This window comes from Monodelphis domestica, chromosome 4 (genome assembly GCF_027887165.1).
Source record: "Monodelphis domestica isolate mMonDom1 chromosome 4, mMonDom1.pri, whole genome shotgun sequence".
Lineage (NCBI taxonomy): Eukaryota > Metazoa > Chordata > Mammalia > Didelphimorphia > Didelphidae > Monodelphis > Monodelphis domestica.
In genome coordinates, this window is record NC_077230.1 from 231273470 (window position 1) to 231298434 (window position 24965).

The 24965-nt window shown below is 40.2% G+C and overlaps 1 protein-coding gene across 1 annotated transcript; it reads right to left on the reverse strand.

The window, feature by feature from the left end:
* Positions 1 to 1321: 1321 nt before the first annotated feature.
* On the reverse strand, positions 1322 to 17513 carry VPS11 (VPS11 core subunit of CORVET and HOPS complexes). The gene is made up of 16 exons (XM_056794247.1): positions 17290 to 17513; positions 16794 to 16941; positions 16561 to 16696; positions 15461 to 15624; positions 14651 to 14898; positions 13251 to 13452; positions 12667 to 12818; positions 12120 to 12306; positions 11219 to 11365; positions 10917 to 11105; positions 10647 to 10808; positions 10315 to 10454; positions 10017 to 10219; positions 9748 to 9919; positions 4339 to 4561; positions 1322 to 4160 (listed from the first exon to the last, which is right to left on the reverse strand). The coding sequence occupies exons 1-16, from the start codon at positions 17469 to 17471 to the stop codon at positions 3996 to 3998; spliced, it is 2820 nt and encodes a 939-aa protein (XP_056650225.1). The 5' UTR covers positions 17472 to 17513; the 3' UTR covers positions 1322 to 3995.
* Positions 17514 to 24965: the final 7452 nt, after the last annotated feature.

The window sequence follows — 24965 nt, forward strand, 5'->3', positions numbered from 1 at the left end:
TGAATCTTAAAAAACTACTCAGACTGTACCTTAGAAGATTTGGTTTAGCTATTTCCTTATTGTAACAATGGAGATACTTGGTCTAACAAGAATCAGGAATGGATTGGGAACTTTTAAAATTATTCCACCCTATTCAGACAGTGCCTTAGGGGAAGATAAAGTTGTAAACTTCTGATTGAACAATGAAAGTCCCTAACTCATGCCTTATAGTAAAGCTAGAACCTTAAGATAGGTCTATTTTTAGATTTAATACAAAAAGGTGTTAAGTACCTTTTATAATACAAAAAGGTGTTAAGTAAAGGTTAAATTAATCACAAAAAGGTCAAGTAACTTACAAAAGGCAAGCTTAACAATGAGATGTGAAGTACTCAGAAGATATAATCTAACCAGAGAAGGTAAGAAGCAAAGAAGATGAGAACTAAGAATGGGCAGTCCTGGAAAAAAGCATCTACTGTGATTGGTAGATGTGAAAATTTAGGGGAGGTAACATAAGAGAAAATTTCCTTAAAAGGAAGGGGTAAAAGGGTAACAGCAATTCAGTTCAGAATTGAGTTAGATTCTGAACTCAGTTCAGGAAATGGAGTTCAGAGTTGAATTGAGTTAGATTCTGAACTCAGTTCAGGAGATTCAGTGGAGGACTGGAGCTTGCTTGGAGACAGTCTTGTGGTGAGTAGTAAGACTGACTCCCTCTCCCTTAGGCTCAGGGAGGCCACTTTGGCCTAGACCTTTAACTACTGCTTGGCTCAGGCTGAGCCACAGCAGTTTAAATTCTCTCTCTCTCTCTCCCTCCCTCCTTCCCTTAATTCCTTCTCTTTATTAATTATAATCTCCATAAATCCCCAGCTGATTTGGGTATTTTCATTTTTGGGAATTTCCCATGTCGATCACTTATTTAGATTTTAAGTCAAAACACTAAAAATTATCCTTACATTTATAAATCTTCCTGTTGTACAAATGCTAATTATTAATAACAAATAGGAGAAAGCAATTAGATGGCTTGAGAGCCATGCCCAGAGACAAGAGGTCCTGGGTTCAAATGTGGCCTCAAGACACTTTCTAGCTGTATGACCTTGGCCCAAGTCACAACTCCTATTGCCTAGCCCTTATAGTTCTTCTGCCTTGGAACCAATACACAGTAACAAGTCTAGATGGAAGGTAAGGGTTTAAACAATAAATGCAATGAGTGGCAATTGTGGAGGCACATTGTGGCAGAACATATGAAAAACTCCCCAAAGATTACTGCTGTCCAAAAATTGCAGACATAGGGAGTCCCTCAACCCAACCCTTTTAGAGGCCAAGGAAAGGCTAGATAACCACTTGATTTTGTAGCAAAATAGTATTCAACCTTTTATTAAGTGCTTATTATGTTTTAGTCACTGGGAACACAAGTACAAAAGATGAAATAGTCTAATTCAGGGAACATGTATAAATATACCACACAACACAAGATTAAAAACAGAAGTAGAGTGGGCACTCAAAAGTTAATTGAGGAGGGAATAATGAGCTTATGCACAAGTGTGTTTGAGCTGCATCTACAGGGAAAAGATCCAAGGCTGACATGAGGGAGAACATTGTAGAAGTTGCACTGGAAGACAGAGAAAAGGCAGAGGCAGGAAATTTTGTACTGAATGTGTGAGGAAGAGGGAAGGCCAGTTTGGATGAATCAGAGTTGAAAGAGGTAATGTCCCAGTGAGACTAGATAGGTTGGAGCCAGGTTAAGGACTTTAAAAATCAAAAGTTTTTTTTTGTTGTTTTTTTTTAAATCCTAGAGGCCTCTCTGATGTTGAATAGGGGAGTCACAAGATCAAATCTACCCTTACTAGGAGGCTGTTACAATAAAGTAGATACAAGGCAATAACCTGAACTGGGTAGTAGCTGAGTGAAGAGAAGGATAAGATGCAAGTGATATTGTGAAGGTAAAAACTGAAATCTGGTAACCAACTGGCTATGTGGGATGAGCCAAGAATAATATTGGTTTTCAAACAGGGAAAATGGAAGGCTCTTGGTGCCCACTTTATCAGAAATTATGTGACTTGAAAGAGAAAAGGGTTTGGGAAGAAAGATGAGTTGTTTTGGATATATTAAATTTAAGATGGTCAGGTAAGATTGGATGGCTTTTAAGCCATTTTTTTTATAGTCTTACTTTCCATTTTAGAATCAATACTGAGTATTGGTTCCAAGGCAGAAGAGCAGTAAGGGCTGCTCAATGGGGGTTGTGACTTGCCCAGAGTCACAGCTAGTAAGTCTTGAGGTCAAATTTGAACCTAGGACCTCTTCTCTCCAGGCCTGGCTTTCAATCCACTGAGCCACTTAGCTGCCACCTTACTTTCCAACTCTTAACATTTACATAAGCACTTTTCCATTTAATTTTTTTTAATTGAAGGATAATTATCCCCCTTTTTAAAAAGGAAGATAAAATTATTCTCTTCAAGTCTAAAAAGAAATTTGACAAGGCCAAGGGTCTTTCTATTGTTATGCTGCTTTAAAAGGGTTGGATAACTTGTCCAAGATGAGTGTGAGGGAAGGAAAGAGAGAAGGAAGATGAAAAGAAACAAGGATTTATTAAGTGCCTACCACATGCCAGGCATTGTGCTAAGTGCTTTACAAATATCTCACTGATATTCACAATCCCCCTGGAAAGTACGTGATTATACCCATTTTACAATTGATGAAACTGAAGCAGAGGTTGTGACTTGCCCAGTTATAATGTCTAAGGAAAGATTTTAATTCAGATCTTCTTGACTCTAGCCCCAGTGCTATCTACTTTGACAATGGAAAACAGGGCCAGTGAAGTGGTACAGCCAGCCAGAACTTCCCGTCTTCTGACTTCTAGGTTGGTATTCCCTCTTCTATACTATGATGCACCCCACCCCCAAAACCAGCATACAATACTCACCTAAATGCAACTCATTTGCAGCTTTGTTAATATTGACAGGATGCAGTAACAGCAGCTCCATTTTCCTATCACAGCACAAATTTAAACTGACCCCTTCAAAGAGGGATTATATAATTTTTTTAAAAACCCTACCTCTATCTTAGAATCAATACTATGTATTGGTTCTAAGGCAAAAGAGCAGTAAGGGCTAGGCAATGGGGGTCAAGTGACTTGCCCAGGGTCACACAGCTAGGAAGTATCAGAGGCTAGATTTGAACCCAGGACCCCCATCTCTGGGCCTCTCAATCTACTGCCCCCAATTATAGAATTTTTAATAACCATTTATTCTCTATGCATCCCTCTCCCTTCCATTTCAGTGGGCAACCAACACAACATCTACCCCATGGCCACAGCCTCAGCTCCAAAGGATCGCTAAGGATGGGAATGATTCCTGAAATAGTTGCAGAGGAACAGGGCAAGAGTTTTCTTAGGTGCTAGTTTCTGGAAAACTCTGGACCTCAAGCTTTGCCTATCACTTAAGAAGCCAAGAGCCCCCCAAGCAAAGGAATGAGTTAGCACAGCACCAAGCCTTTCAAGAGTATCTCTGGGAAAAGATGTGTCTGCAAGAGGTGGGACAAGAACACTGGGCAGGTACTGCAGGAAGGGCCAGGAAGACCCCAAATAAATCATCTTTCTTCCAAGTCTTTTTATTTTACAAACTGGATGCTCAGACTCAAGCAGAGGCTAATGCTCTGGGCAAAGAGAGTAGTTAAGATCCATGTATGCTGAAGGCTTACTTGGGTAGCCTCCAGCCACCCCAGTGGTTACCATAAGGACATCTTTCTCTGCTAAGAGCAGTCAGCAGTGGGAAGGGGAAGGCTATGGAAAGGGAAAGAAGACATCAAGATAGCAAATCTTCACTTCTAATTGTTATGAAGTCATAGATGGGGGAAAGAGCAATTGCTCTTCACATTAATTCAATGGGACTGCCCATCAGAGAAGCATCTTTGTTCATAAAAGCCTTGACGCAGAATTAGCCCCTGAAGCCTCTTGGTTTTTGTATCCTCTTCTATCCATGCTTGATCTGCCTTTACAATGTCATTCTTCTGTCCAAATGTCCTTAGGTACCCCGTTTTGAGTGCATGAGCAGATCTCGCTGCAGTCCAGCCTCCAGGCTGGTGCCCACTCTGCCCACTGGTGGATCAGTCAGCAGAGTCAACTTGTTGAAAACACCACGTCCAAAGTAGTCAGCAATAACAGAGAAGCTGTCATTAGAGTACTTGAGCTGGCAGGCAGAAAAGAGGAGAATGGTTAAGACAGGGCAAAAAAAGTTCAATCTACTGCTACCTCTGTTCAAATGCCTCAGGCCCCAGGAGGAGAAAAAAAAGCCCACCAGTGTTCCCTACAGCATTCCTCTTTCATCGGTTAGGAGTCTTAACCAAACTCATCTTTACCATCCCTACCTGATGCTGAAATTGATCGTGCAAATCCCGCTTTTGCTCTTGGGCTCGGATCATGTCCATAACTTTGCGGTTCTCAGGGAGGCAGGTGGGGCAGTCAGCATCACTTTCTGAGTAGCTCTCAAAACAGTGTTGGTGGAATGAATGGCCACACAGGAAGTGGACAGAGGGTAGCTCCAGGGCACTGGTACATATACTGCACTTGGTTTTCTGGAAGATCTTTGGGCTATAAACAGAAAAGAAAAAGGGTAAGATGTGGGAATAAGGGCTCAGAGAGCCAAAAGCCATGTAGGTAGAAAGTTAGTAATGAATTTCAAAGAAGTCCCAGGCCAAAGCTCTGACCGGGAAAATTCTTACTTTTAATTTCGTCTTATGTAAAGAAAATGACAGGACTTAAAACAAGGAAAAACCTTAGAAATACCTAGCCCAATCACTTCATTTCATAAATGAAGAAATTAACATCCAGAGTCAAAGTGATTTGCAAAGTGATAACTTTGCAAATAACTAAGGGAGAAATTAATAAAATCTAAAGTGATAGAACTATTGAACTAATAAATAAGACTAGAAGCTGATACTTTGAAAAAACAAACAAAATAGACAAAGTACTGGTCAATCTAATTAAAAAAAGGAAAGAAGAAAAGCAAATTAACAGCATCAAAGATGAAAAGGGGGACCTCGCCTCCAATGAAGAGGAAATTAAGGCAATCATTAAAAACTACTTTGCCCAATTATATGGTAATAAATATATCAATCTAGGCAATATGGATGAATATTTACAAAAATATAAATTGCCAATAAATTGCCAAAACTAACAGAAGAAGAAATAGAATTCTTAAATAACCCCATATCAGAAAAAGAAATCCAACAGGCCATCAAAGAACTCCCTAAGAAAAAAATCCCCAGGGCCTGATGGATTCACAAGTGAATTCTATCAAACATTCAAAAAACAGCTAATCCCAATACTAGACAAACTATTTGACATAATAAGCAAAGAGGGAGTTCTACCAAATTCCTTTTATGACACAAACATGGTACTGATTCCAAAGCCAGGCAAGTCAAAAACAGAGAAAGAAAACTATAGACCAATCTCCTTAATGAACACAGATGCAAAAATCTTAAACAGGATACTAGCAAAAAGACTCCAGGAAGTGATCAGGAGGGTCATTCACCATGATCAAGTACCATTTATACCAGGAATGCAGGGATGGTTCAATTATTAGGAAAACCATCCACATAATTGACCATATCAACAAGTAAACCAACAAAAATCACATGATTATCTCAATAGATGCAGAAAAAGCCTTTGATAAAATACAACATCCATTCCTATTAAAAAAAAACAAAACAAACACTGAAAGCATAGGAATAGAAGGGTCATTCCTAAAAATAATAAACAGTATATACCTAAAACCATCAGGAAACATCATCTGCAATGGGGATAAACTAGATGCATTCCCAATAAGATCAGGAGTGAAACAAGGATGCCCATTATCACCTTTATTATTCAACATTGTACTAGAAACACTAGCAGTAGCAATTAGAGAAGAAAAAGAAATTGAAGGCATTAAAATAGGCAAGGAGGAGACCAAGTTATCACTCTTTGCGGATGACATGATGGTCTACTTAAAGAATCCTAGAGAATCAACCAAAAAGCTAGTCGAAATAATCAACTTTAGCAAAGTCTCAGGATACAAAATAAACCCGCACAAGTCATCAGCATTTCTATATATTTCCAACACAGTTCAAGCAGCAAGAATTAGAAAGAGAAATCCCATTCAAAATCACCTTAGACAAAATAAAATACTTAGGAATCTATCTCCCAAGACAAACACAGGAACTATATGAACACAACTACAAAACACTCTCCACACAACTAAAACTAGACTTGAGCAAGTGGAAAAACATTAACTGCTCATGGGTAGGACGAGCCAATATAATAAAAATGACCATCCTACCCAAACTTATTTATCTGCTTAGTGCCATACCCATTGAACTTCCAAAATTTTTTTTTTACTGATTTAGTAAAACCAATAACAAAGTTCATTTGGAAGAACAAAGGATCAAGGATATCCAGGAAAATAATGAAAAAAAATACAAAGGAATGTGGCCTTGCAGTTCCAGATCTCAAACTATATTATAAAGCAGCAATCATCAAAACAATTTGGTACTGGCTAAGAGACAGAAAGGAGGATCAGTGGAATAGACTTGGGGTAAGTGACCTCAGCAAGACAGTATATGACAAACCCAAAGAGCCCAGCTTCTGGGACAAAATGTAGCATCCCAAGCATATTCACATCTATGAAATATAAATGATTGTATGGTTACAGTGTCTTTAGACACAAGGTTATACTTGGATGTTTGTGAATGTAATCTTGACCTGGCCATGCGGCCTGTTGCCTAAGACAAATTCATTAACATCTTGGCTTGGAGTACCCGGGAAAGCGGGGGTTGAAATCTACACGCCCAAAAAGGTGTTCCCTCTACCTTGCCATCCAATCTTAATTGTCTACACTTTGTGATGTGATTGCTATGTGCTTGGGAGTACCGCCCAAGCAGGACAGGATTAAATTCAGAGGCAAACCCATGAACTTCCTCTTGGAACTTCAATCTGTTCTAGGAATCTCTCTGTCTCTCTCTCCTTCCCCGAGGCTATGGCCCCTGTCGGCTTACATTTTCTATCTTAATCTCCTCCTCCACCTCGTGTTCCATTGATCCTCATATTTTCCTCCCAAGGGGAAAATCATAGGGGTTGCCTGCCCTATTCAAACACCGACTTGTCCATGTCTGTCATTCTTCACTCTGGTTCGACGATTCCCTACTTCTCCCCGGGTCCCTATCACAAAGGACAACCCCGTCCTTGTAGACCTGCTTATCGGGCCCTACACAAAAACCCACTATTTGACAAAACCTGCTGGGAAAACTGGAAGGCAGTGTGGGAGAGATTAGGTTTGGATCAATACCTCACACCCTACACCGAGATAAACTCAGAATGGGTGAGTGACTTGAACATAAAGAAGGAAACTATAAGTAAATTAGATGAACACAGATTAGTATACATGTCAGATCTTTGGGAAGGGAAAGACTTTAAAACCAAGCAAGACATAGAAAGAGTCACAAAATGTAAAATAAACAATTTTGATTACATCAAATTAAAAAGTTTTTGTACAAACAAAACCAATATAACTAAAATCAGAAGGAAAGCAACCAATTGGGAAACAATTTTCATAACAAAATCCTCTGACAAAGGTCTAATTACTCAAATTTATAAAGAGCTAAATCAATTGTACAAAAAAAATCAAGCCATTCTCCAATTGATAAATGGGCAAGGGACATGAATAGGCAGTTCTCAGCCAAAGAAATCAAAACTATTAATAAGCACATGAAAAAGTGCTCTACATCTCTTATAATCAGAGAGATGCAAATCAAAACAACTCTGAGGTATCACCTCACACCTAGCAGATTGGCTAACATGACAGCTATGGAAAGTAATGAATGCTGGAGGGGATGTGGCAAAGTAGGGGCATTAATTCATTGCTGGTGGAGTTGTGAATTGATCCAACCATTCTGGAGGGCAATTTGGAACTATGCCCAAACGGCGACAAAAGACTGTCTGCCCTTTAATCCAGCCATAGCACTGCTGGGTCTGTACCCCAAAGAGATAATGGACAAAAAGACTTGTACAAGAATATTCATAGCTGCGCTCTTTGTGGTGGCCAAAAATTGAAAAATGAGGGGATGCCCTTCAATTGGGGAATGGCTGAACAAATTGTGGTATATGTTGGTGATGGAATACTATTGTGCTCAAAGGAATAATAAAGTGGAGGAATTCCATGGAGACTGGAACAACCCCCAGGAAATGATGCAGAGCGAAAGGAGCAGAACCAGGAAAACATTGTACACAGAGACTGAAACACTGTGGTACAATAGAACATAATGGACTTCTCCATTAGTGTCAGTACAATGTTCCTGAACATCCTGCAGGAATCTAGGAGAAAAAATCACTATCCACAAGCAAAGGACAAATTGTAGGAGTAAAAACACCGAAGAAAAGCAACTGTTTGACTACAGGGATTGAGAGGACATGAATGAGGAGATACTCTAAATGAACACCCTAATACAAATACCAACAACACGGAAATGGATTTGACTCAAGGACCCATGTGATACCCAGTGGAATCGTGGGTTGGCTAGGGAAAGGGTAGTGGGAGGGGGGGAGGAAAAGAAAATTATCTTTGTTTCCAAGGAATAATGTTTGAAAATGGCCAAATAAAATAATGTCTAAAAGGGAAAAAAAAAGGAACAGGGAATAGATTTATTCCTGCCTCTTCTTAGAGTACAAATCTAGAAGCCCAATGGGAAAAAATTTTAGTTAGATTTAAAAAAAAAAAAAGACCCCCAAATGGAGGGAAGCTACAGGGAGGCTGACTTCTGCTTGAACAGAGAGGAAGAAATCCCTCACAAACTGAGCTTTTCAACAGTGGTATTGGACTGGCCCATGAGTTAGTTCCTCATCATTGGAGATGTTCAATTGAAGCCTGAAGGAACTCTGGTCTGGAATATGGAAAAGAATTTCATGCTTTAAGTAAAAGCCCAACTAAAGGGTCACTTCCAGTTCTAAGAGCATATGATTCTCAAAAACTGGAAGGAATAAAGGGAAAAGAAAGTCCCAGAGCCCCTCAAAGCTGCAGCCCATAAACATCCTTGACTTTTTCTATGACAGTCATCATTATGCATTTTCTGGGCTTTAAATTAAAACCCTTGCTAGTACCAACTCTGTCTGCTCTAGTCAACTGTCAGCTGCACTACAAACTTTTTATTCCAGGCTTAAAATTCCTTTCTCACACCAAAACCAGTAATCTTAAAAGAATAGTTTTATGAAAACAAAAAATAAAATGGTTCTATTACCTCCCAAGCTAAACATGAATGATTACTATATTATTTAGTACTACTTTCAGTTTCTCCTACTATCACAATCATCTGTGGAGGCAAATAATTAAGAATGACTTCTCTGAACCATAACCAATATTTGACCCAAAGAAAGGCTCAAAAAACTCCACCACAAGGTGGCAGATGGGTAGCTCAGTGGATTGAGAGCCAGATCTAGAGACGGGAGGTCCTAGGTTCAAATTTGGCCTCAGACACTTTTTAGCTGTGTGACCCTGGTCAAGTCACTTGACCCCCATTGCCTAGCTCTTACCACTCTTCTGCCTTGGAGCCAATACACAATATTGACTCCAAGACGGAAGGTTAAGGGTTTATTTAAAAAAAAAAAACAACTCCACCATAAAACCTATCATAAAGAGGCTCAATAAAAATCACTCTGACTGTACCATAAACCAAGGCACTGCATACAGATCCATATCAGACACCTTCTTCCAAAGCCCAAGCCACCCCTCACCCCAACCCCAGTACCTGGTCTTCAGCTCCTGGATCTCCTGGCGTATTCGAGTAGTTTCTTCCCGGTACCTTCGAACCCGAAGCTCATCTTTCTCAATCTGCTGACTCTGCTTTTGAAGTTTCTGTACCAAATAGTCTTTGATGACAGACAAGGTAGCTGTAGAATTGTGAGCCAAGGTCTGCACCACTGAAATGAGGAAAGGGAGGAAAAGGAAGAGATCTATGAGTGAAGCAGAATCTTGTTCAATGAGATCCAGTTGGCCAACCCCAGGTCTTTGGCTCACCTAAAAGGGGTGGCATGAGGTTCTTGCTCTCAATGTGTTTGAGGACAGCAGCAACATATTCCTTGCAGTCTTCCTCCTTTCTGGCAAAGTAGCTGAGAGCCTGCTCCCACAGACAGGGCTCCTGCTCCCCATGCCTTTCACAGACAGCGATCACTTGTCGATACTGTTCATGCTGCATGTGGTAATGCATAATTTGCTGAAACCTGGGGCCAGGGAAGGGAGAGGACAGTGAGCACCCCAATGAAGCTATCTGGATTCCTCTTCTTACCCCAATTCCCCTGACATTCCCAAGCCTTACAGCTTTCCCTGCTCATACAGGTATAGGACCCCATCTTGGAAATCATGCATCTGGCAGAGAACCAAAGCCTTATCGAAGACACTGGAAAAGTGGCCACTCTTCAGGAGAGAGAGCGCCTCCCCATGCAGCTTCTCCTTAACCTAGAAGGGTATGGAGGGAGAGCTGATATGAGCAGTAAGTCATCTAGCCCACATTCTCTAAATCCCCTTAACCAAACAAAATCAGCCCCATTACTGTCCTTTAGAATCCATAAGCAGCCAAGCCAACCCAAAGACTTGAAACCCACCAATATGTTTTCTTTTTCCTCTGACAAATAACCTCACACACTCTACCTGAGAGTCCTTCTCATGTGCCCAATTCTGCAGTCTCAGCTCTAGTAGAGTATCATAGACACCCTGGGAAGAGTCAGCCTGTACTTCAGTCATATGCTCTAGGAAGGCCTTCAGTTCCCGGGGGTTGTTGGCAAAAATAGGAATGAATTCCTCTGAATTGGCCTGGAGAGCACAAAGTAAGAAAGGGAAAACTGGTTGGATAGGTTTGCTTAGCATTCTGAGGCTGTCGCACTACCCTCTTTGGTGTTGGCATCCTTTCAGCAACCTCACCCTGCAGCCAGGCCCATCAACATCAGCAGCAGCCTCTGCACAGGGCCGATAGTCAGTACACAGGACCTTTAGCAGCTGGGTGGTTTGTTCTGGGACATGATGCATGAGAATCTTGCCGTACCGCTTCATGTTGCTTTCTGCTTGCTCAAAGGGCAGCTTTCCGATATACTGCAATGCTTCCTGGTAGTTCTAAGAGAAAGGAGGGAAAAAATTGTAAATCTGGCCCAAGCCCACTGCACCTTCCTCTTTTAGGGTAGCATCCTGGGAAGGAACTTGTCTCCCAAGTCTAAGACCCTGCTCACCTTGATGTCCTCTAGCTGGACCTTCAGGTACCACTCATGATGAGCATGGTTCTCAGCCAAGTACAGGGCATGGGAGTAGTAGCCAGCCTGCCGAAGGACCTTGATAGCTGTTTCTACATCAAAGTGTACTTCACTTTCACTCTTCGTCTGCCATGGAAAAAGAAAAAAAGTCATTAAAAGAAACAAGAGGAAATGGTGGACCCATGCATCTAACATGGAGCCCAGAGATATTACAGTGTTTCAGGTCCAGAAAGACTTCTTCATTTGTTTCTTCTTGGAGAAACTTGTGTATGGAACACAACTCTAATTCCCCCAATTCCCAGACTTCAGACATATAAAGAAAAAAGAAGTTCATCTGGTGCCTGAGGGAGAAACAAACATCTGGAAAGACATGCTGTTGTTCTATCACCTCAGTTCCCTAGATAACGTCTTCCCATTCTTCTCTGTCCCATTAAACAAGAATATTAATAATAAACAACCTCATGAAATTACTATAAGGATCAAATGAGATGATATACGTAAAGTGCTTTGCAAATCTTAATATACTATATATTCACTATTAGTATCACTATTACTGGATAACAGAGAATCAGCAAGTCTCTGGATTAGGTATGGATAGTGCAACTTTTGTTTTTTTTTAAACCCTTACTTTCCATCTTAGAATCAATACTATGTATTGGTTCCAAGGCAGAAGAGTGGTAAGGGTTAGGCAATGGGGGTTAAGTGACTTGCCCAGGGTTACATTAAAAAGGTGTCTGAGGTCAGATTTGAACCCAGGATCTCCCATCTCTGAGCCTGGCTCTCAATCCTCTGAGCCACCCAGTTTCCCCCTAGTGCAACTCTTAAGAGAACCATCTCCTCACTCCCCTCCTCACCCCAGACATTTCCCCACTCCAAGCACCTTTATGAATTCCTCTAGCTTGGAACTGTCCTTGAGCTTCGTGTAGCAATTAAGCAACAGGGTGGTATGGTCAGCATTAGCCAGTGACTGCCGGTGCAGGGTTTGTAGATAGGCAGTAAGATTGTGGATGCGCTGAGCATCTAAGAATTTTCGGATCACATAGGATGGCTCCAACTTTCCAATGGTTCTAAGAAAATATATGTGTGTGGACGTATGTTAAACACTACCTAGAAAGGGTAGGGGAGAGAAGCTGATTAAGTTCAACTTCCTTTCAACCCCTTCAAGGAATACCTATGTTTGGTGCAAAGAAAGAGAAGGAAGGAAAAGGGAGTATGAACCATAATTATAAACAAAACTGGAACTCTTCTGAAATTAAGGGTGTCAATTTATACTTAATCCATGATAGTAACAGAGCATTAAAATGCAGAAATTCTCTCCCCAATCCCACAACCTTTATTTATTTGGAAACATCAGTTTCTGCAATCTTTAATGTGTTTCTAGGTATGGTTGCTCAAGTTATCTTGTGTCAGGTCAGTTCCATACTGACCGGATATACTGCTGGACAGCACCATCATGGTTGCCTTTGCTGTAGAGGTGGTCTCCATACTGCATGAAAATCTGTGCCAGTCCATCACTATCAAGGTGCTGGCTTTTGGCCAAGTTGATTGCCATCTCAAACAGATTCTTTTTGAACAACATCTAATGGGAGGAAATGTGGGGGGAAAAAGGAAAAGTAACACTGGGAAAAAAAGTTTCCCCATATTAACTCTCAAAAGCACAACACCCCATAAGATAAAAGCCTCAGAGTCTGGAGACTGCCCAAGTAAAATGAAGAAGACCCATTAATATAACTCCTAAATCAACCAGAGAAGGATCTGTAGACCAAGGATGATCATAGGCAGGGGCTGGCACTCCCAGGAACACTTCAAAAGGGATCACTTCCCTTCAAGATGTAACCCAGACCATTCACCTTATAATTCTATTCTGAGAAAGCTAAGTAAAATTTCAGCAACTCAGAAGCCCCATGCCCTAGGGGAGAAAAGACTTCCCAGCCCAGAGGATAAGGGTAACCCAATCCTGCAGCCACTGCAGATTTCCTAGTGTCTGCTCCAAGGAACTTGGTAATCTTGCCTCCAGTTTAGTCTGAGTGTCCTTTTCCTGAAGCACATGGACTCGCCCATCCCGAGTCAGCACGTATAAAGAGCCCCACTCAGCCAGCACATCTACCACATCCTCAAAGACAGAGCTGTAGGCAATGAACTTGTTGCAAAGATCATAGATGTTGAGGATTTGCTTGTCAGAGCTCTGGGAATCCCTGTTCGTGAACTCTGACCTGTAAAAGTAGAAACAAGGATCAGACTTGGTCCAGTCCTCCTTCATCTTTTCTCCTCTCTCTCCATTTCTCCTCTAGTATAGTCCCTCAACATTATTCGCCCCCATGCAGAACAATCAACTCTGTCATCTCTAAAAGGTTTATCACAAAACACCAATTGGACATATAAAAAAATGTGGAACTGTACTGAAAAACATCTAGAGAAAACTAGAACCTGATCCTCTAAACAAAGACACAACTCTGACAGACTTATATAGGACAGAAAACTAGTTAATTCACTGAACAGGTGTTTTCTGGGTAAGGACAAAAAAGCAGATCTGAAAAAATCCTACAGAGACCCTGTAAATGAAGATACAACATGGCCAAAATACTCTGATTACACAACCATTTAATATAGCCTTCCTTTCCTTTAGTGGAAGGTAATGAAAGAATGTATTTGAACATATAATCACCAATCCTATATGCTTGGGGTTCTTTTGAAAGTTTTCAAGAAGATATTTTGGGGTTTGAGTAAATAGCTGTGTTAAAAAGCTATAAGTTTAAAAACAGATAACCAAGTATTTACTATAGACAGAACCAACAGAATACATTATACGAGTGACAAGGAAGCAAATTTATGACAGATTGCCACCTCTCCCTTTTATAGACTTTTCTTCAAAACTAACTAGTCCTAAGATTTACCAGCACTGCTTCCCTGGCATCTCCCTTACCTAAACTACATTTATTTAGGGGGCAAAAAAAGAGAAATCAAGATTTAGTTCCCTGCTGTGTTTAGTGTACCAGAAATAGTAAGCAAACACCTCGACCTAAAAAATTCTAGACAGAATAAACTGAGTCCTAAGTGTTAACCAGGGGGAAATAAAAGTGAAGTTGGCAAAATCCAATCACTAAGATGTAAAGTTGGGGTTTCTATGTGGCTCGGTGGATAGAGAGCCAGGTCTAGAGATGGAAGGTCCTGGGATCAAATATAGCCTAATATGTTCTAGCTATGTGATCCTGGGCAAGTCACTTAACCCCAATTCCCCGTCCCTTACATCTCTTCTGTCTTGAAACTGATATTTAGTATCAATTCTAAGACAAAAGAGTTTTTAAAAAAAGAAAATCAACTTCACTCTAGAAATTTAATACTTTTCTTTCTTCACATTCCCTCTCCAAATTTCTTGGTTCCCAGCTCCTCCCTATCCCCAAGCCTCCTTACTTGGGTGAAATCTTGCGGTCCCGGGAAACAATAACAAGGTAGCCACGGAACCAGTGGGCAATGAGCTTATGGCCCTCAAAGGCAAAGCAAGGGCCACGCTCATCAGGCTGATATAAGTAAACACACTCATCCCCAGCAACAATAAACTGCAGGTCCTGGGAAGGATCACTTAGGGCTGAGCAGCGCAGGCCACAGCCATGGGTATCTAACTCTATCCGAGGGTAGTCCTTTCCAGACAGAGTATAAGACTGCAGAAAAAGAGGAAATACACATTGTCATTTAAAGATCTTCTTTTTTAATCTACCCTCATTTATCAAATGCAAAGACATTTTCCTCTTTTAGCTATTAAAAGATATAGGGCTTTGCCTATTCAAGCACTTAATCACTATGTTTATGATGTCCTAAGAAAATTCCTAAGGGTTTGTAAAATCAAAGAGATCACTTCCCCTTTTACAGATGGGGCAAATAAAGACTAAATGGGTTAAATGATTTGTCTATAGAAACTTGTCAAATTAGTGGCAATAACAAAACCAGAATCCTGCCCAGTCTTCTCAACCTAGTGTCCTTTGCTTCCTCAAAATATTACAAAAAAGAGAAGCAGAGCAGAGGCAATGAATAAGGGCCAGAAGATGGAGAGGTCAAGGATCTGAAACCTCCCCAATTAGTTCTTATCCCTTTGGGGACATTCACTAATGATAATAACCTCATAATTGAGTAATAGAAGAAGAGAGGAAAAGGGAAGGGGAATAATAGTAACAGTAAAGACTCATTCCCCCTGACTGTCCATCAAGAAAATGATCAGACCCATACCTGCACATTCTCTGTTGTCACCACAAATAAGTGGGTAGTCTTGCCTGCCTGTCGGAAGGCCAGCCCAGTGACAGGATAGCTACCCTTGTGCAAAATCTGGGTCTTGCTATGCCGGTCCCTTGTGATATCACCTTTATTAAGGGTAACACTACCATCTGTAAAGCCTGTAGGAGATAATCAAAAAAGTGGTGGTTAAGTGGATTTAAAGAAACCAAAGATGGGAATGGGAATATAGCACATGTTCAAAGGGGAGAAACCATTCCAAAATACTCTTTTCTAACTAAATTTTCTGAAATATGGACTGCTGGATGATTTGATGCATTTTTAAGATAAGTCAACAAGCATTTATTAAGGGCCTACTATGTACCAGGCACTGTACCAAATGCTAGGGGTACAAAGAAAGGCAAAAAACAGTCTTGTTCTCAAGGAGCTCACAGTCTAATGGGGGAAGATATAAACAAAATAGATTCAGGATAAGGCAAACCTAATCCCAGTAGGAAGAAACTAAGATTAAGTCAGAAAAAGCTTCTTGCAAAAGTTGAAAGGATGTTATATAATAAATAATAATTAAATACCTGGACATTCTATATACTTCATAATAATAATCAATGTTACTGTAATTTATAAGCATTTACTAAGTAGTAGAACGGGAATTTGAAGTCATTTATTTGATTTCAAGTCCAATATTATTTCTTTCTTTTCTTTTTAGCCCTTACCTTCTATCTTGGAATCAATACTGTGCATTGATTCCAAAGCAAAAGAGTAATAAGGGATAGGTAATGGAGGTTAAGTGACTTGCCCAGGGTCACAAAGCTAGGAAGTACCTGAGGCCACATTTGAAGCCAGAACCTCCCATCTTTAGGCCCAGCTCTCAATCTACTGAGCCACCTAGCTGCCCCCAAGTCCAGTATTCTTACCATAACACAAGACTACTTCTCACCACACTAACCTCACACACATCATTTCAAGACCATGTATACAAGTATGTACTGAAAAGAAAAAAAAAACAACAATGATTGAGCTATATAAAAAGCTTTGCGGATTTAGTTCTTATGGAAATAACTCACTGTCTCCTATGCTAGCTAACTAGTTGTGCTCACCAATAGCCATGAAATTGAGATTTTCATGAACTGTCAAACAGGACACTACAGTTGGCTCTGACCCTGGAATGGCAGGGAAGATTCGAGTGCAGAGGGGATTCCCACCATCTCTCTTCTCCAGATTCCAGACTTTCACCTATAAACAGAGGTCAGTCACATTATACTGCAGATCCCTTAAGTCAACATTCACTTGGAAAGTCTCCCTTCTTTCTTTTCTTTCTACTGGCTCTTACCAAAGGATTGATCCCCTCTTCGTCCTCTCCCACAGATGCCAGGATATTGTGCTGTTTCAGCTGATATAGGTGGGTTACCCGGAGTTTGTATGCCTGAAAGCCCGTGAGCTGCAGGGAGCGGGGCAGGAACCAGATCTGTCCTTCCATGTGTTCAGGGTAGTCAAGGAACCTACGACCCGTTTCTATCTTTAGTCTTTCTTAAACTTCCCATCTTACAACCAGAATAACCCAGAGTGTGAGGATAGATCTTGCAAAGAATCTCCAGACTCACTGGGGAAGAATGGAGACCCTTCTCCTCCCAGATTCCAAAGGGTGGATAGGGTCCCTTCTTAGCTCGGGGGTCTCCCGAAACGGGGGCGAGGGGGGAGGGGGAGAATGTGGTAATTGGAGTAAGGCATTCTGCTCCCTTCTGGTATCCGGAAGCCGAAGAGCGAAGAACGGGGCCCGGCGCTATGACCCCATTTCGGGAAGAGCCGCCCCCAATCATGGAAGGATATCCCCAAAGACCAAGCTCCCCCTGCCTGAATCGCAGACAGTGATGCCTGGCGGGAGACTGAGAGGTTTTGTTGCCCCCGATCCAGGCGCGGGTCCAGGTCCGGTCCCATCGCCACCCGCAGAATCCTTTACTAGTTCCTTGTCAAAAAATACGAAGCGGCGCCATTGCAAGTAAGCCGCCATCTTTATCGCAAGTCTCCGCCTTCGGAGGCACAATCACGTGAGCCGTACCGGCAAGTCACATGACGTGGGATCCAAGCGCCCACGTGAGGTGGGTTGGGTAGTTGCCGACTGCTTCAGAGTCCCAACCGTTGTCACGTGGTCCCGGGGCCGCTAGGAATTGTTGAATTCCCGCGGGTCTGGTGCTCGCTCTCACCTTGTTATTCCACCCATACCATTTTATTTTTTTTTAAACCATTACCTTCCATCTTGGCAGAAGAGTGGTAAGGGCTAGGCAATAGGGGTTAGGTGACTTGCCCAGGATCACACAGGTGGGAAATGTCTGAGGTCGGATTTGAACCTAGGACCTCCCCTCTCTCTAGGGCTGGCTCTCAATCCACTGAGCTACCCAGCTGCCCCCTCCACCCATCCCATCCCATTTTAGCTGTAAGACTTATCTTGGCAACCAAGGAGGAGGAGGAGGAGGAAGAAAATGAAAATAGTGCCACTGAATGCTGCTAATGAGTTCCAGGTGTGACACTTGCCCTTCATTCAGGCAACAAGTCTTTGATCAACCTCTTGAAGCGCTTGTATTGACTGTTTTCAAAAGTGTAAATTCATTTTGCTAATAAACACTTTGAAAAAAAGTGCTCAGCGGTAGGGCTATCACTTCGTACCCATAAAGTTGTCAAGGAAAAAAATGCAATAAAATAATTGCATTTAAAAACAAAAGGAATGAGGTACAACTTGGTGGCAAAATCCTAGACCTCCTCTTCCAGAGTTCAAATCCAGTTTCAGGCACTTATTAGCTGTTTAATCCTGATTGCCTCAGTTTCCTCAAATGTAAAATGAGCTGGTAAAGGAAATGTCCAATGTCTTTGCCAAAAAAACCTTCCAATAGATCATGACTGACTGAACAAATACAATTAAATTACTGCATTTAAAAATCTCAAATGCAACCAAATAGTGCATTTCAAAATAATTAAATGAAACAAAAACATTGCATTTTAAGACATTAAATGCAATGAAATTCATCAAACTGTCGAAAATAAACATAAAATGAGGGCAGCTGGGTGGCTCAGTGGATTGAGAGTCAGACCCAGAGACAGGAGGTCCTGGGTTCAAATTTAACCTCAGGTATTTCCTAGCCATGTCACCCTGGACAAGTCACTTAAACCTCTTGGGTAGCCATTACCACTCTTCTGCCTTAGAACCAATACACAGTATTGAGTCTAAGGTAGGTAAGAGTTTAAAAAAAAGAAAGAAAGGATAAGAAACAAAATTCATGTATTACAGAGAAATGTACACTCATTCAATTGATGATGTAATTGCAAACTTATAGAATGTGGGCAATAATCTGGCAGGAAACAGTAAAAGTTACAAAATAATTACAACCTTTGGTCCACTAATTCTAATATTGGAAATATACCAAGAAAAATATATTTTAAAGAGAAATTCATCCAAACATTTTCAAAGCAGTAGTATATGTAGGGGGAGGGGGAAGAGAGAAGAGAGTTGGTACAACCACCACCACCACCAATTTATTTCCAGCTGGGTTGATAAAATCACAGGAGAAAACAGCTGAGATGAAAGGCATATTATTGTAATTTTTTAAAGTCATTACCTGGTTAACTCCTTTATAAAATGTGAAATTTTTCCTGCAGGAATAGAAAAGGCAGCTTGTCATTGACTGGAAAAGATTTGCCAGGCCTACAGGAGCCTTTGAAAGCGTTTAACAGATGTGTTTCTGGTTGTTGCAGGAAACACTTTCAAGGAGTTTGACATTATGTGGGATGAAATCAATGTGTAATTCTCAGAGTAACATTTGGCCTGTCATCCTAATATTTTTAGGATCACAGTAAAAGTCAGCATCTCCTTGCAGGACAGGAGTTCCCCACCCCCACCTCTAACAACAAAGCTTTTTGGCCCCTTCGATCTGAATGAGACAGAAAAACCTGTGTTTTTCCCAAAAGTAGTGCATTAAGACTTTTTCCTTTAAGTTGGTACCCCAGTGATTTTGGGAACTAGTTAACTAGAAGCTAGGAAACCTTTTCTTTTAAAACCCAGTAAATTAGAAAATTTCCCCTTTCTCTAAACACACTAATTTGCAAACTTCCACCACTTTGCAAGTCTCTAGCCCCTTCCTCTATTTAATTTGCATTCCAAAGGCACCTTTGAATACCAAAAGACCTGGGTGTTGGAGCACTGAGATAAAGCTCTAAGAATGAACAAAAGGAGTTTTTTCCAGGAAAGAAAGTTTACTACTTCAGCTAAATAACTTTCTTATCTCTGCCTGGGCACCAAAAAATGTCAAAGAATAGGAGGTTCTCCTAGACAGAAACATTTTAGCACGTTTTGACGTTAAGAATTATCAGTGTAGGCAGCTAGGTGGCTCAATGGATTGAGACCAGAGACTGGAGATCCTGGGTTCAAATGTGAACTCAGGCACTTCCTAGCTGTGTGACCCTGGGCAAGTCACTTCACCACCATTGCCTAGCCCTTATCACTCTTTTGCCTTGGAACCAATGCACAGTATTGATTCCAAGACAGACGGTAAATATTGAGAGAAAGAACTATGGGAGTAGAAAATGCAAAGGGAGAACATATGACATCACATATCACATGTATATATGGGTATGTGATTTGGGATTTAGACTTTAAAAGATCACTCTATACCAAAATAGAAGGTAGGGATTAAAAAAACAAAAACAAAAACTATCAACGTAAAAGACAAATTCCAGATGACCAGGATGAATTGTGAATAGTAGGGAAGCAATTTGGAAACAGTTTATAATTCTGCCTCCTATTTATATTGGATGGGTTTGGTTTGTCAGTGGGACATGATCTTAAGCTTTTCTAGTCTGAGGTGAGCCCTGCTCTTTCGCAACAGCTAATAAAACTTCTGTTTTTCTCCCATCTGTCCCTTGGCCTCCAGGATTTTATTTTTGGGTGCTCTAGAGATATCTATGGTGAGTGACACCCCAAAAAGCGTTCCTCACAACACCTCTTCCATTCCTGGCAGTCCAGGAAAAATCCTTAAAAAAGGATTGTTCTTTGCCTTTCCTGTTATGTCTCTGGTGGGTGGATGGGAGGGGAGTTGGAACACTCTTCTCCATCAGCCCTGGAATCTTCCTGCAGGTCTTAAAGTTGAGTTAGGTAAGACACCCACCACTAATTGTACCCTTAAATTAGTACTTTACACACTGATGTGTATATATGAAGGAGAATATGCTCTCAAGTTACAGTGAGAAATGTTTGGTAGCAACTGCTCTTGGGCTCTTAGTAAATGCTTTTGCTTTGAGCTAATGTTATCTATTATTATCTATTATTATTGAACACATAGAATACCATTTATCTGAAAGTAATTACCCTTTGAAGGATCCAAATCATGAATGCAATTTGAGGGGTATAATCCTGAGAGTTCAACATCTAATTGAAAAAAAAATGGAATAGCAATGCAATTAAGACCAGTAAATATAAGGAACTTAAAGAAATCTGGAAAGACCTTTATGGAAGAATGCAAATTTTAAAAAAGCAGAACTCAAAGAATCAAGTACACACACTAATTGCAATCATGAAGAACAGTGTATGAGATAAAATGGATCAAAAATCTTGATGGAGGAGGTACTGAAAATTCTTAGGATGTTGATAGTTCATTCATTGAAATTCATTTAAACATAAATAAACCAAAAAAATTTATATTGATGTTCTGGTAATTTAATTTTAAATGTGATTAACAAATAAACATGGTGCACAGTGATACTGTCTGTCTTTTTTTTACTTCTGTGGAGATTCTAGGGTCCAGGTAATAATGAACAGAGAAAGAGACAGCAGTTCTGATGCTCCCAGCACAGTAAATGATGAGTTTCCCCGAATCTGATCAATATGGTCTTTTTATGACAAAAGCAGAAACCACTAGGTAGAAGGACTCTTTTAGACTATGCCTTCATTCTTACTATTTCATCTTCTGACATTTCGACTGAAACTTCCTTTGAAGTAAAAGTATCAGAAGCAGTCACAAATTGCCTTGGAGCTATGAGCAATGAAGTGACCGGGGGACACTAGAATAACCTGAAACCATTTCTGAGTGAGGAGTAAATGTTATCCCACAGACTGATGCTACCCAAAACTACTGAGGGCAGCATCTATTAGACTTTCTTTAGCTGCTAAGCTATGGGAAATTTCTTTCTCAAATTTTTTTAAAACAATGAGGAGGGGAAAGGGCAACGAGGTGATTGAGAGCCAGGTCTAGAAATTTAAAGTCATGGGTTCAAATATGTCCTCAGATATTTCCTAGCTTTGCAACACTGGGCAAGTCATTTAACCCCTATTTTCTATCCCTTACCACTCCTCTGGAATATATAAGATTGATTCTAAAATAGAAGATAAGGGTTAAAAAAAAATGAGCCTGATAGGAGAGGAATGAAAATCTCTTCCCTATTTCCCTTTGTAACTCTCATATATTCATTAGGACCATTTTTTTATCTGTACAAAATGTAGGGGACAGGAGTAGGTATAGTAAAAAGAAATGATGCAATTCTTTACAATTAATTCCACATAATTAAAACTGTTTGATTAAATTTTGAATCTATGAATATAGTAGAAAGGGACCTAACAGAGTAGAAGACTTGTGGAGTAGAAGATCATGAATCTAGAGAGCAGATTTCAAATTTTAATATTTCCTTTTAATCATTCCATTTTATTTCCCAGATAAGGGGTTCCTAATCTGTGATCTCTGAACTTCATTATTTCTTATAATATTTTGATAACTTTTATGATAGAATTGATTTTCTTTATAATTCTATGTGTTATATTTTTGCACATAAAAACATAATTGTGAGAAGGGCGCTATATAAGCATCATCAGACAGTCAAAGGGATCCATGACTTAAAACAAGAGTTAAGAAACCTTATCCTAAATGAAATTGGAATTTAGACAGAAAGGAAGCCACTTCTAAGTTAAGTGATGAACTAGAACTAAGTGTAATATTGAAAAATTAATATTATGACAAATGTAACATTTAGAAATTGGTTTGGAAATATAATATTAGTTTAAAAAAAGATTGTTGTGGTCACCATTTATAAAAGTATTAACCCTTAAGTCAAGAGAATGATAGTACCTTTTTACATTTTAATTTTAATACAATTATAGTCTAAGAAAGAAATGAGGGAAATAAATTAAAAAAATAATATTTCCTAGCCTACCAGCTTAATCTTACTAGCCCATGAGAGTGTCTTCTGCCTGAGCCACCAATGCTGGAATTGCAAAAAGACCCCCAGCCAAAGAACTCTAGAGAAGAACCTGATCTCCTCTATAGTCTCATTTTTTATAGCCCTCTTTTTCCACATCACTTCCTTTCCCTGTGCACTGGTCTATCACATCTCAGGAACCAATCAAAGTCTCTCTGACCCGGACCTGTAACCCTATGTTCCTAGGACTCTTAACCTGTGATCTCTGTTTGGAGCCTTCCAACCACACTAATGGACTGGCTTGGAACAGAAAATTCACTACCCTGGGAGGAAGGAGTTCCCTTTACATGAAGGTAAACAAACAGCCCAGGTTTTTTCAAACTCCAGGGTCCCCTTGTTGAACAGTTAGGAGACTGAAAGATTTTAGAAAGTGACTGATTAGAGGCAGCCAGAAGGCTTAGTAAATAGTAGATCTGTGGGAGGACCTGGGTTCAATTGTGACCTCACTTCCTAGCTGTGTGACCCTGAGCAAGTCATTTAACTCCAAATTCTCTAGCCCTTGCCTCTTCTGCCTTGGAACTGATACTTGGTACCCATTATAACACAGAAAGTAAGGGTTTAAAAAAAAAATATATATATATATAATATATATCTATATGAATCCTATTATTGGGGGCAAATAAGTGACTTAGTGGATTGAAAGCCAGACCTTCCTATCTATGTTACTTAACCCTCAACACATAACCTTTACCACTCTTCTGCATTGGAACCAATATGCAATATTGATTCTAAGATGAAAGGAGAAAGGAAGGAAGGAGAGAGAGAAGGAAGGAAGGAAGCAAGGAAGGATGGAAGGAAGGAGAGAGAGAGAGAAGGGAGGAAGGAAGGAAGGGAGGAAGGAAGGAAGGAAGGAAGGAAGGAAGGAAGGAAGGAAGGAAGGAAGGAAGGAAGGAAGGAAGGAAGGAAGGAAGGAAGGAAAAAGGAAGGAAGGAAGGAAAAAGGAAGGAAGGAAGGAAGGAAAAAGGAAGGAAGGAAGGAAAAAGGAAGGAAGGAAGGAAGGAAAAAGGAAAGAAGGAAGGAAGGAAGGAAGGAAGGAAGGAAGGAAGGAAGGGAGGGAGGGAGGGAGGGAGGGAGGAAGGAAGGAAGGAAGAGACTCCAGTAACTGGTGGTACTTTTAGATATTCCAGTCAATAAATTAAACTTCTCTGCTGATATTTAACAGTGATACTCCATCTCCTGGTGTCCTGGAGGACACCAACACTAAGCTACAAAAAGTAAGAGAGGCAAATTCAAGCTCAGTTATCATTGAGACTTGAAATAGTACTTAAAATGTAACTAAGACTATGGAATAGTATCTGCTCTTGGACACTTTCTAGCCATATGACCCTAGGCAAGTCATTTAACCTATGCTTGCCTCAGTTTTGATGAAAAATCAATATTTTGCTGTATCATCTTAATCTGAAATCCATTCTTTTCCTTATTTTATTAGACCCCTACTGTTGTGGGAGAAACATACCCAAGTTTGTAGCAAGGTTTCACCCCAAGAACAGAAAGCTTAAATTCCCCTCAATCCAGAAATAAGAAAATAATTTTATTTGAAGAAGATATGCTTCTCAGGTTAGCTCACCAAGGAATTCCTAAAGGGATGATTAAATAATGTGATCACTGCCAGTCCTCCAAGGAATTGGCTCCTCAACCAGCTTGTACTCCTCTGAGCAAGCATTATAGTTGTCTTTGCCAATAGCAAAGTAGCTGGTAAGTTTTTGTATTGCATTAATGATATTTTTTTTTAAATAGAGGATGCAACAAGGGGAATTGGATATTCTAGTCTGATTTTGACTAATAAAAGAGAATTGCTTCCTGAAGTAGAAATGATAGAATAGAATTAGTGTTGAAAAAGGAGACGGGTGAAGACATACCCTATATTTTAGGACAGAAAACTCCATGGGTTTAGTAGGAATAGGAAGGACCCCATGACCCAAAATTCTATAAGGAAAGCTGTTCCAAGATATGTGAGAAGCCCTCAAGAATGAATTTCTAAAGACAAAAATATTCCATTCCAATGAGGACAAAAGTCTAAAAGGACTAATGGTAGATGAACAGGCATCCTTATCCACCAGGTCAGATTTAGAAGAGACATGATATAAGTTAAAAACAAAGGCAGGTAACTGAAGAAAGATATGAAGAAGTGGCATGATTCCTATAAAAACAGAATTAAGACCAATAAAGTGAGGAATCAGATGAGACTTTCATGCTAAAGTCGAGGAAAAGAAATTCTTTTGGTTAAGGAACATTTTAAAAATGAGAAAAAGGGAAGATAGGATGGATG

What these genes read in the sequence shown, in the direction of transcription:
- VPS11 (XM_056794247.1), bottom strand. Translation starts at nt 17,471, where the DNA reads ATGGCGGCTTACTTGCAATGGCGCCGCTTCGTATTTTTTGACAAGGAA. An exon ending in TCCAGCTAGAGGACATCAAG is followed by an intron (nt 11,106 to 11,218) that starts GTGAGCAGGGTC and finishes CCTTTCTCTTAG; the next exon opens with AACTACCAGGAAGCATTGCA. An exon ending in CACATGAGAAGGACTCTCAG is followed by an intron (nt 10,455 to 10,646) that starts GTAGAGTGTGTG and finishes ATACCCTTCTAG; the next exon opens with GTTAAGGAGAAGCTGCATGG.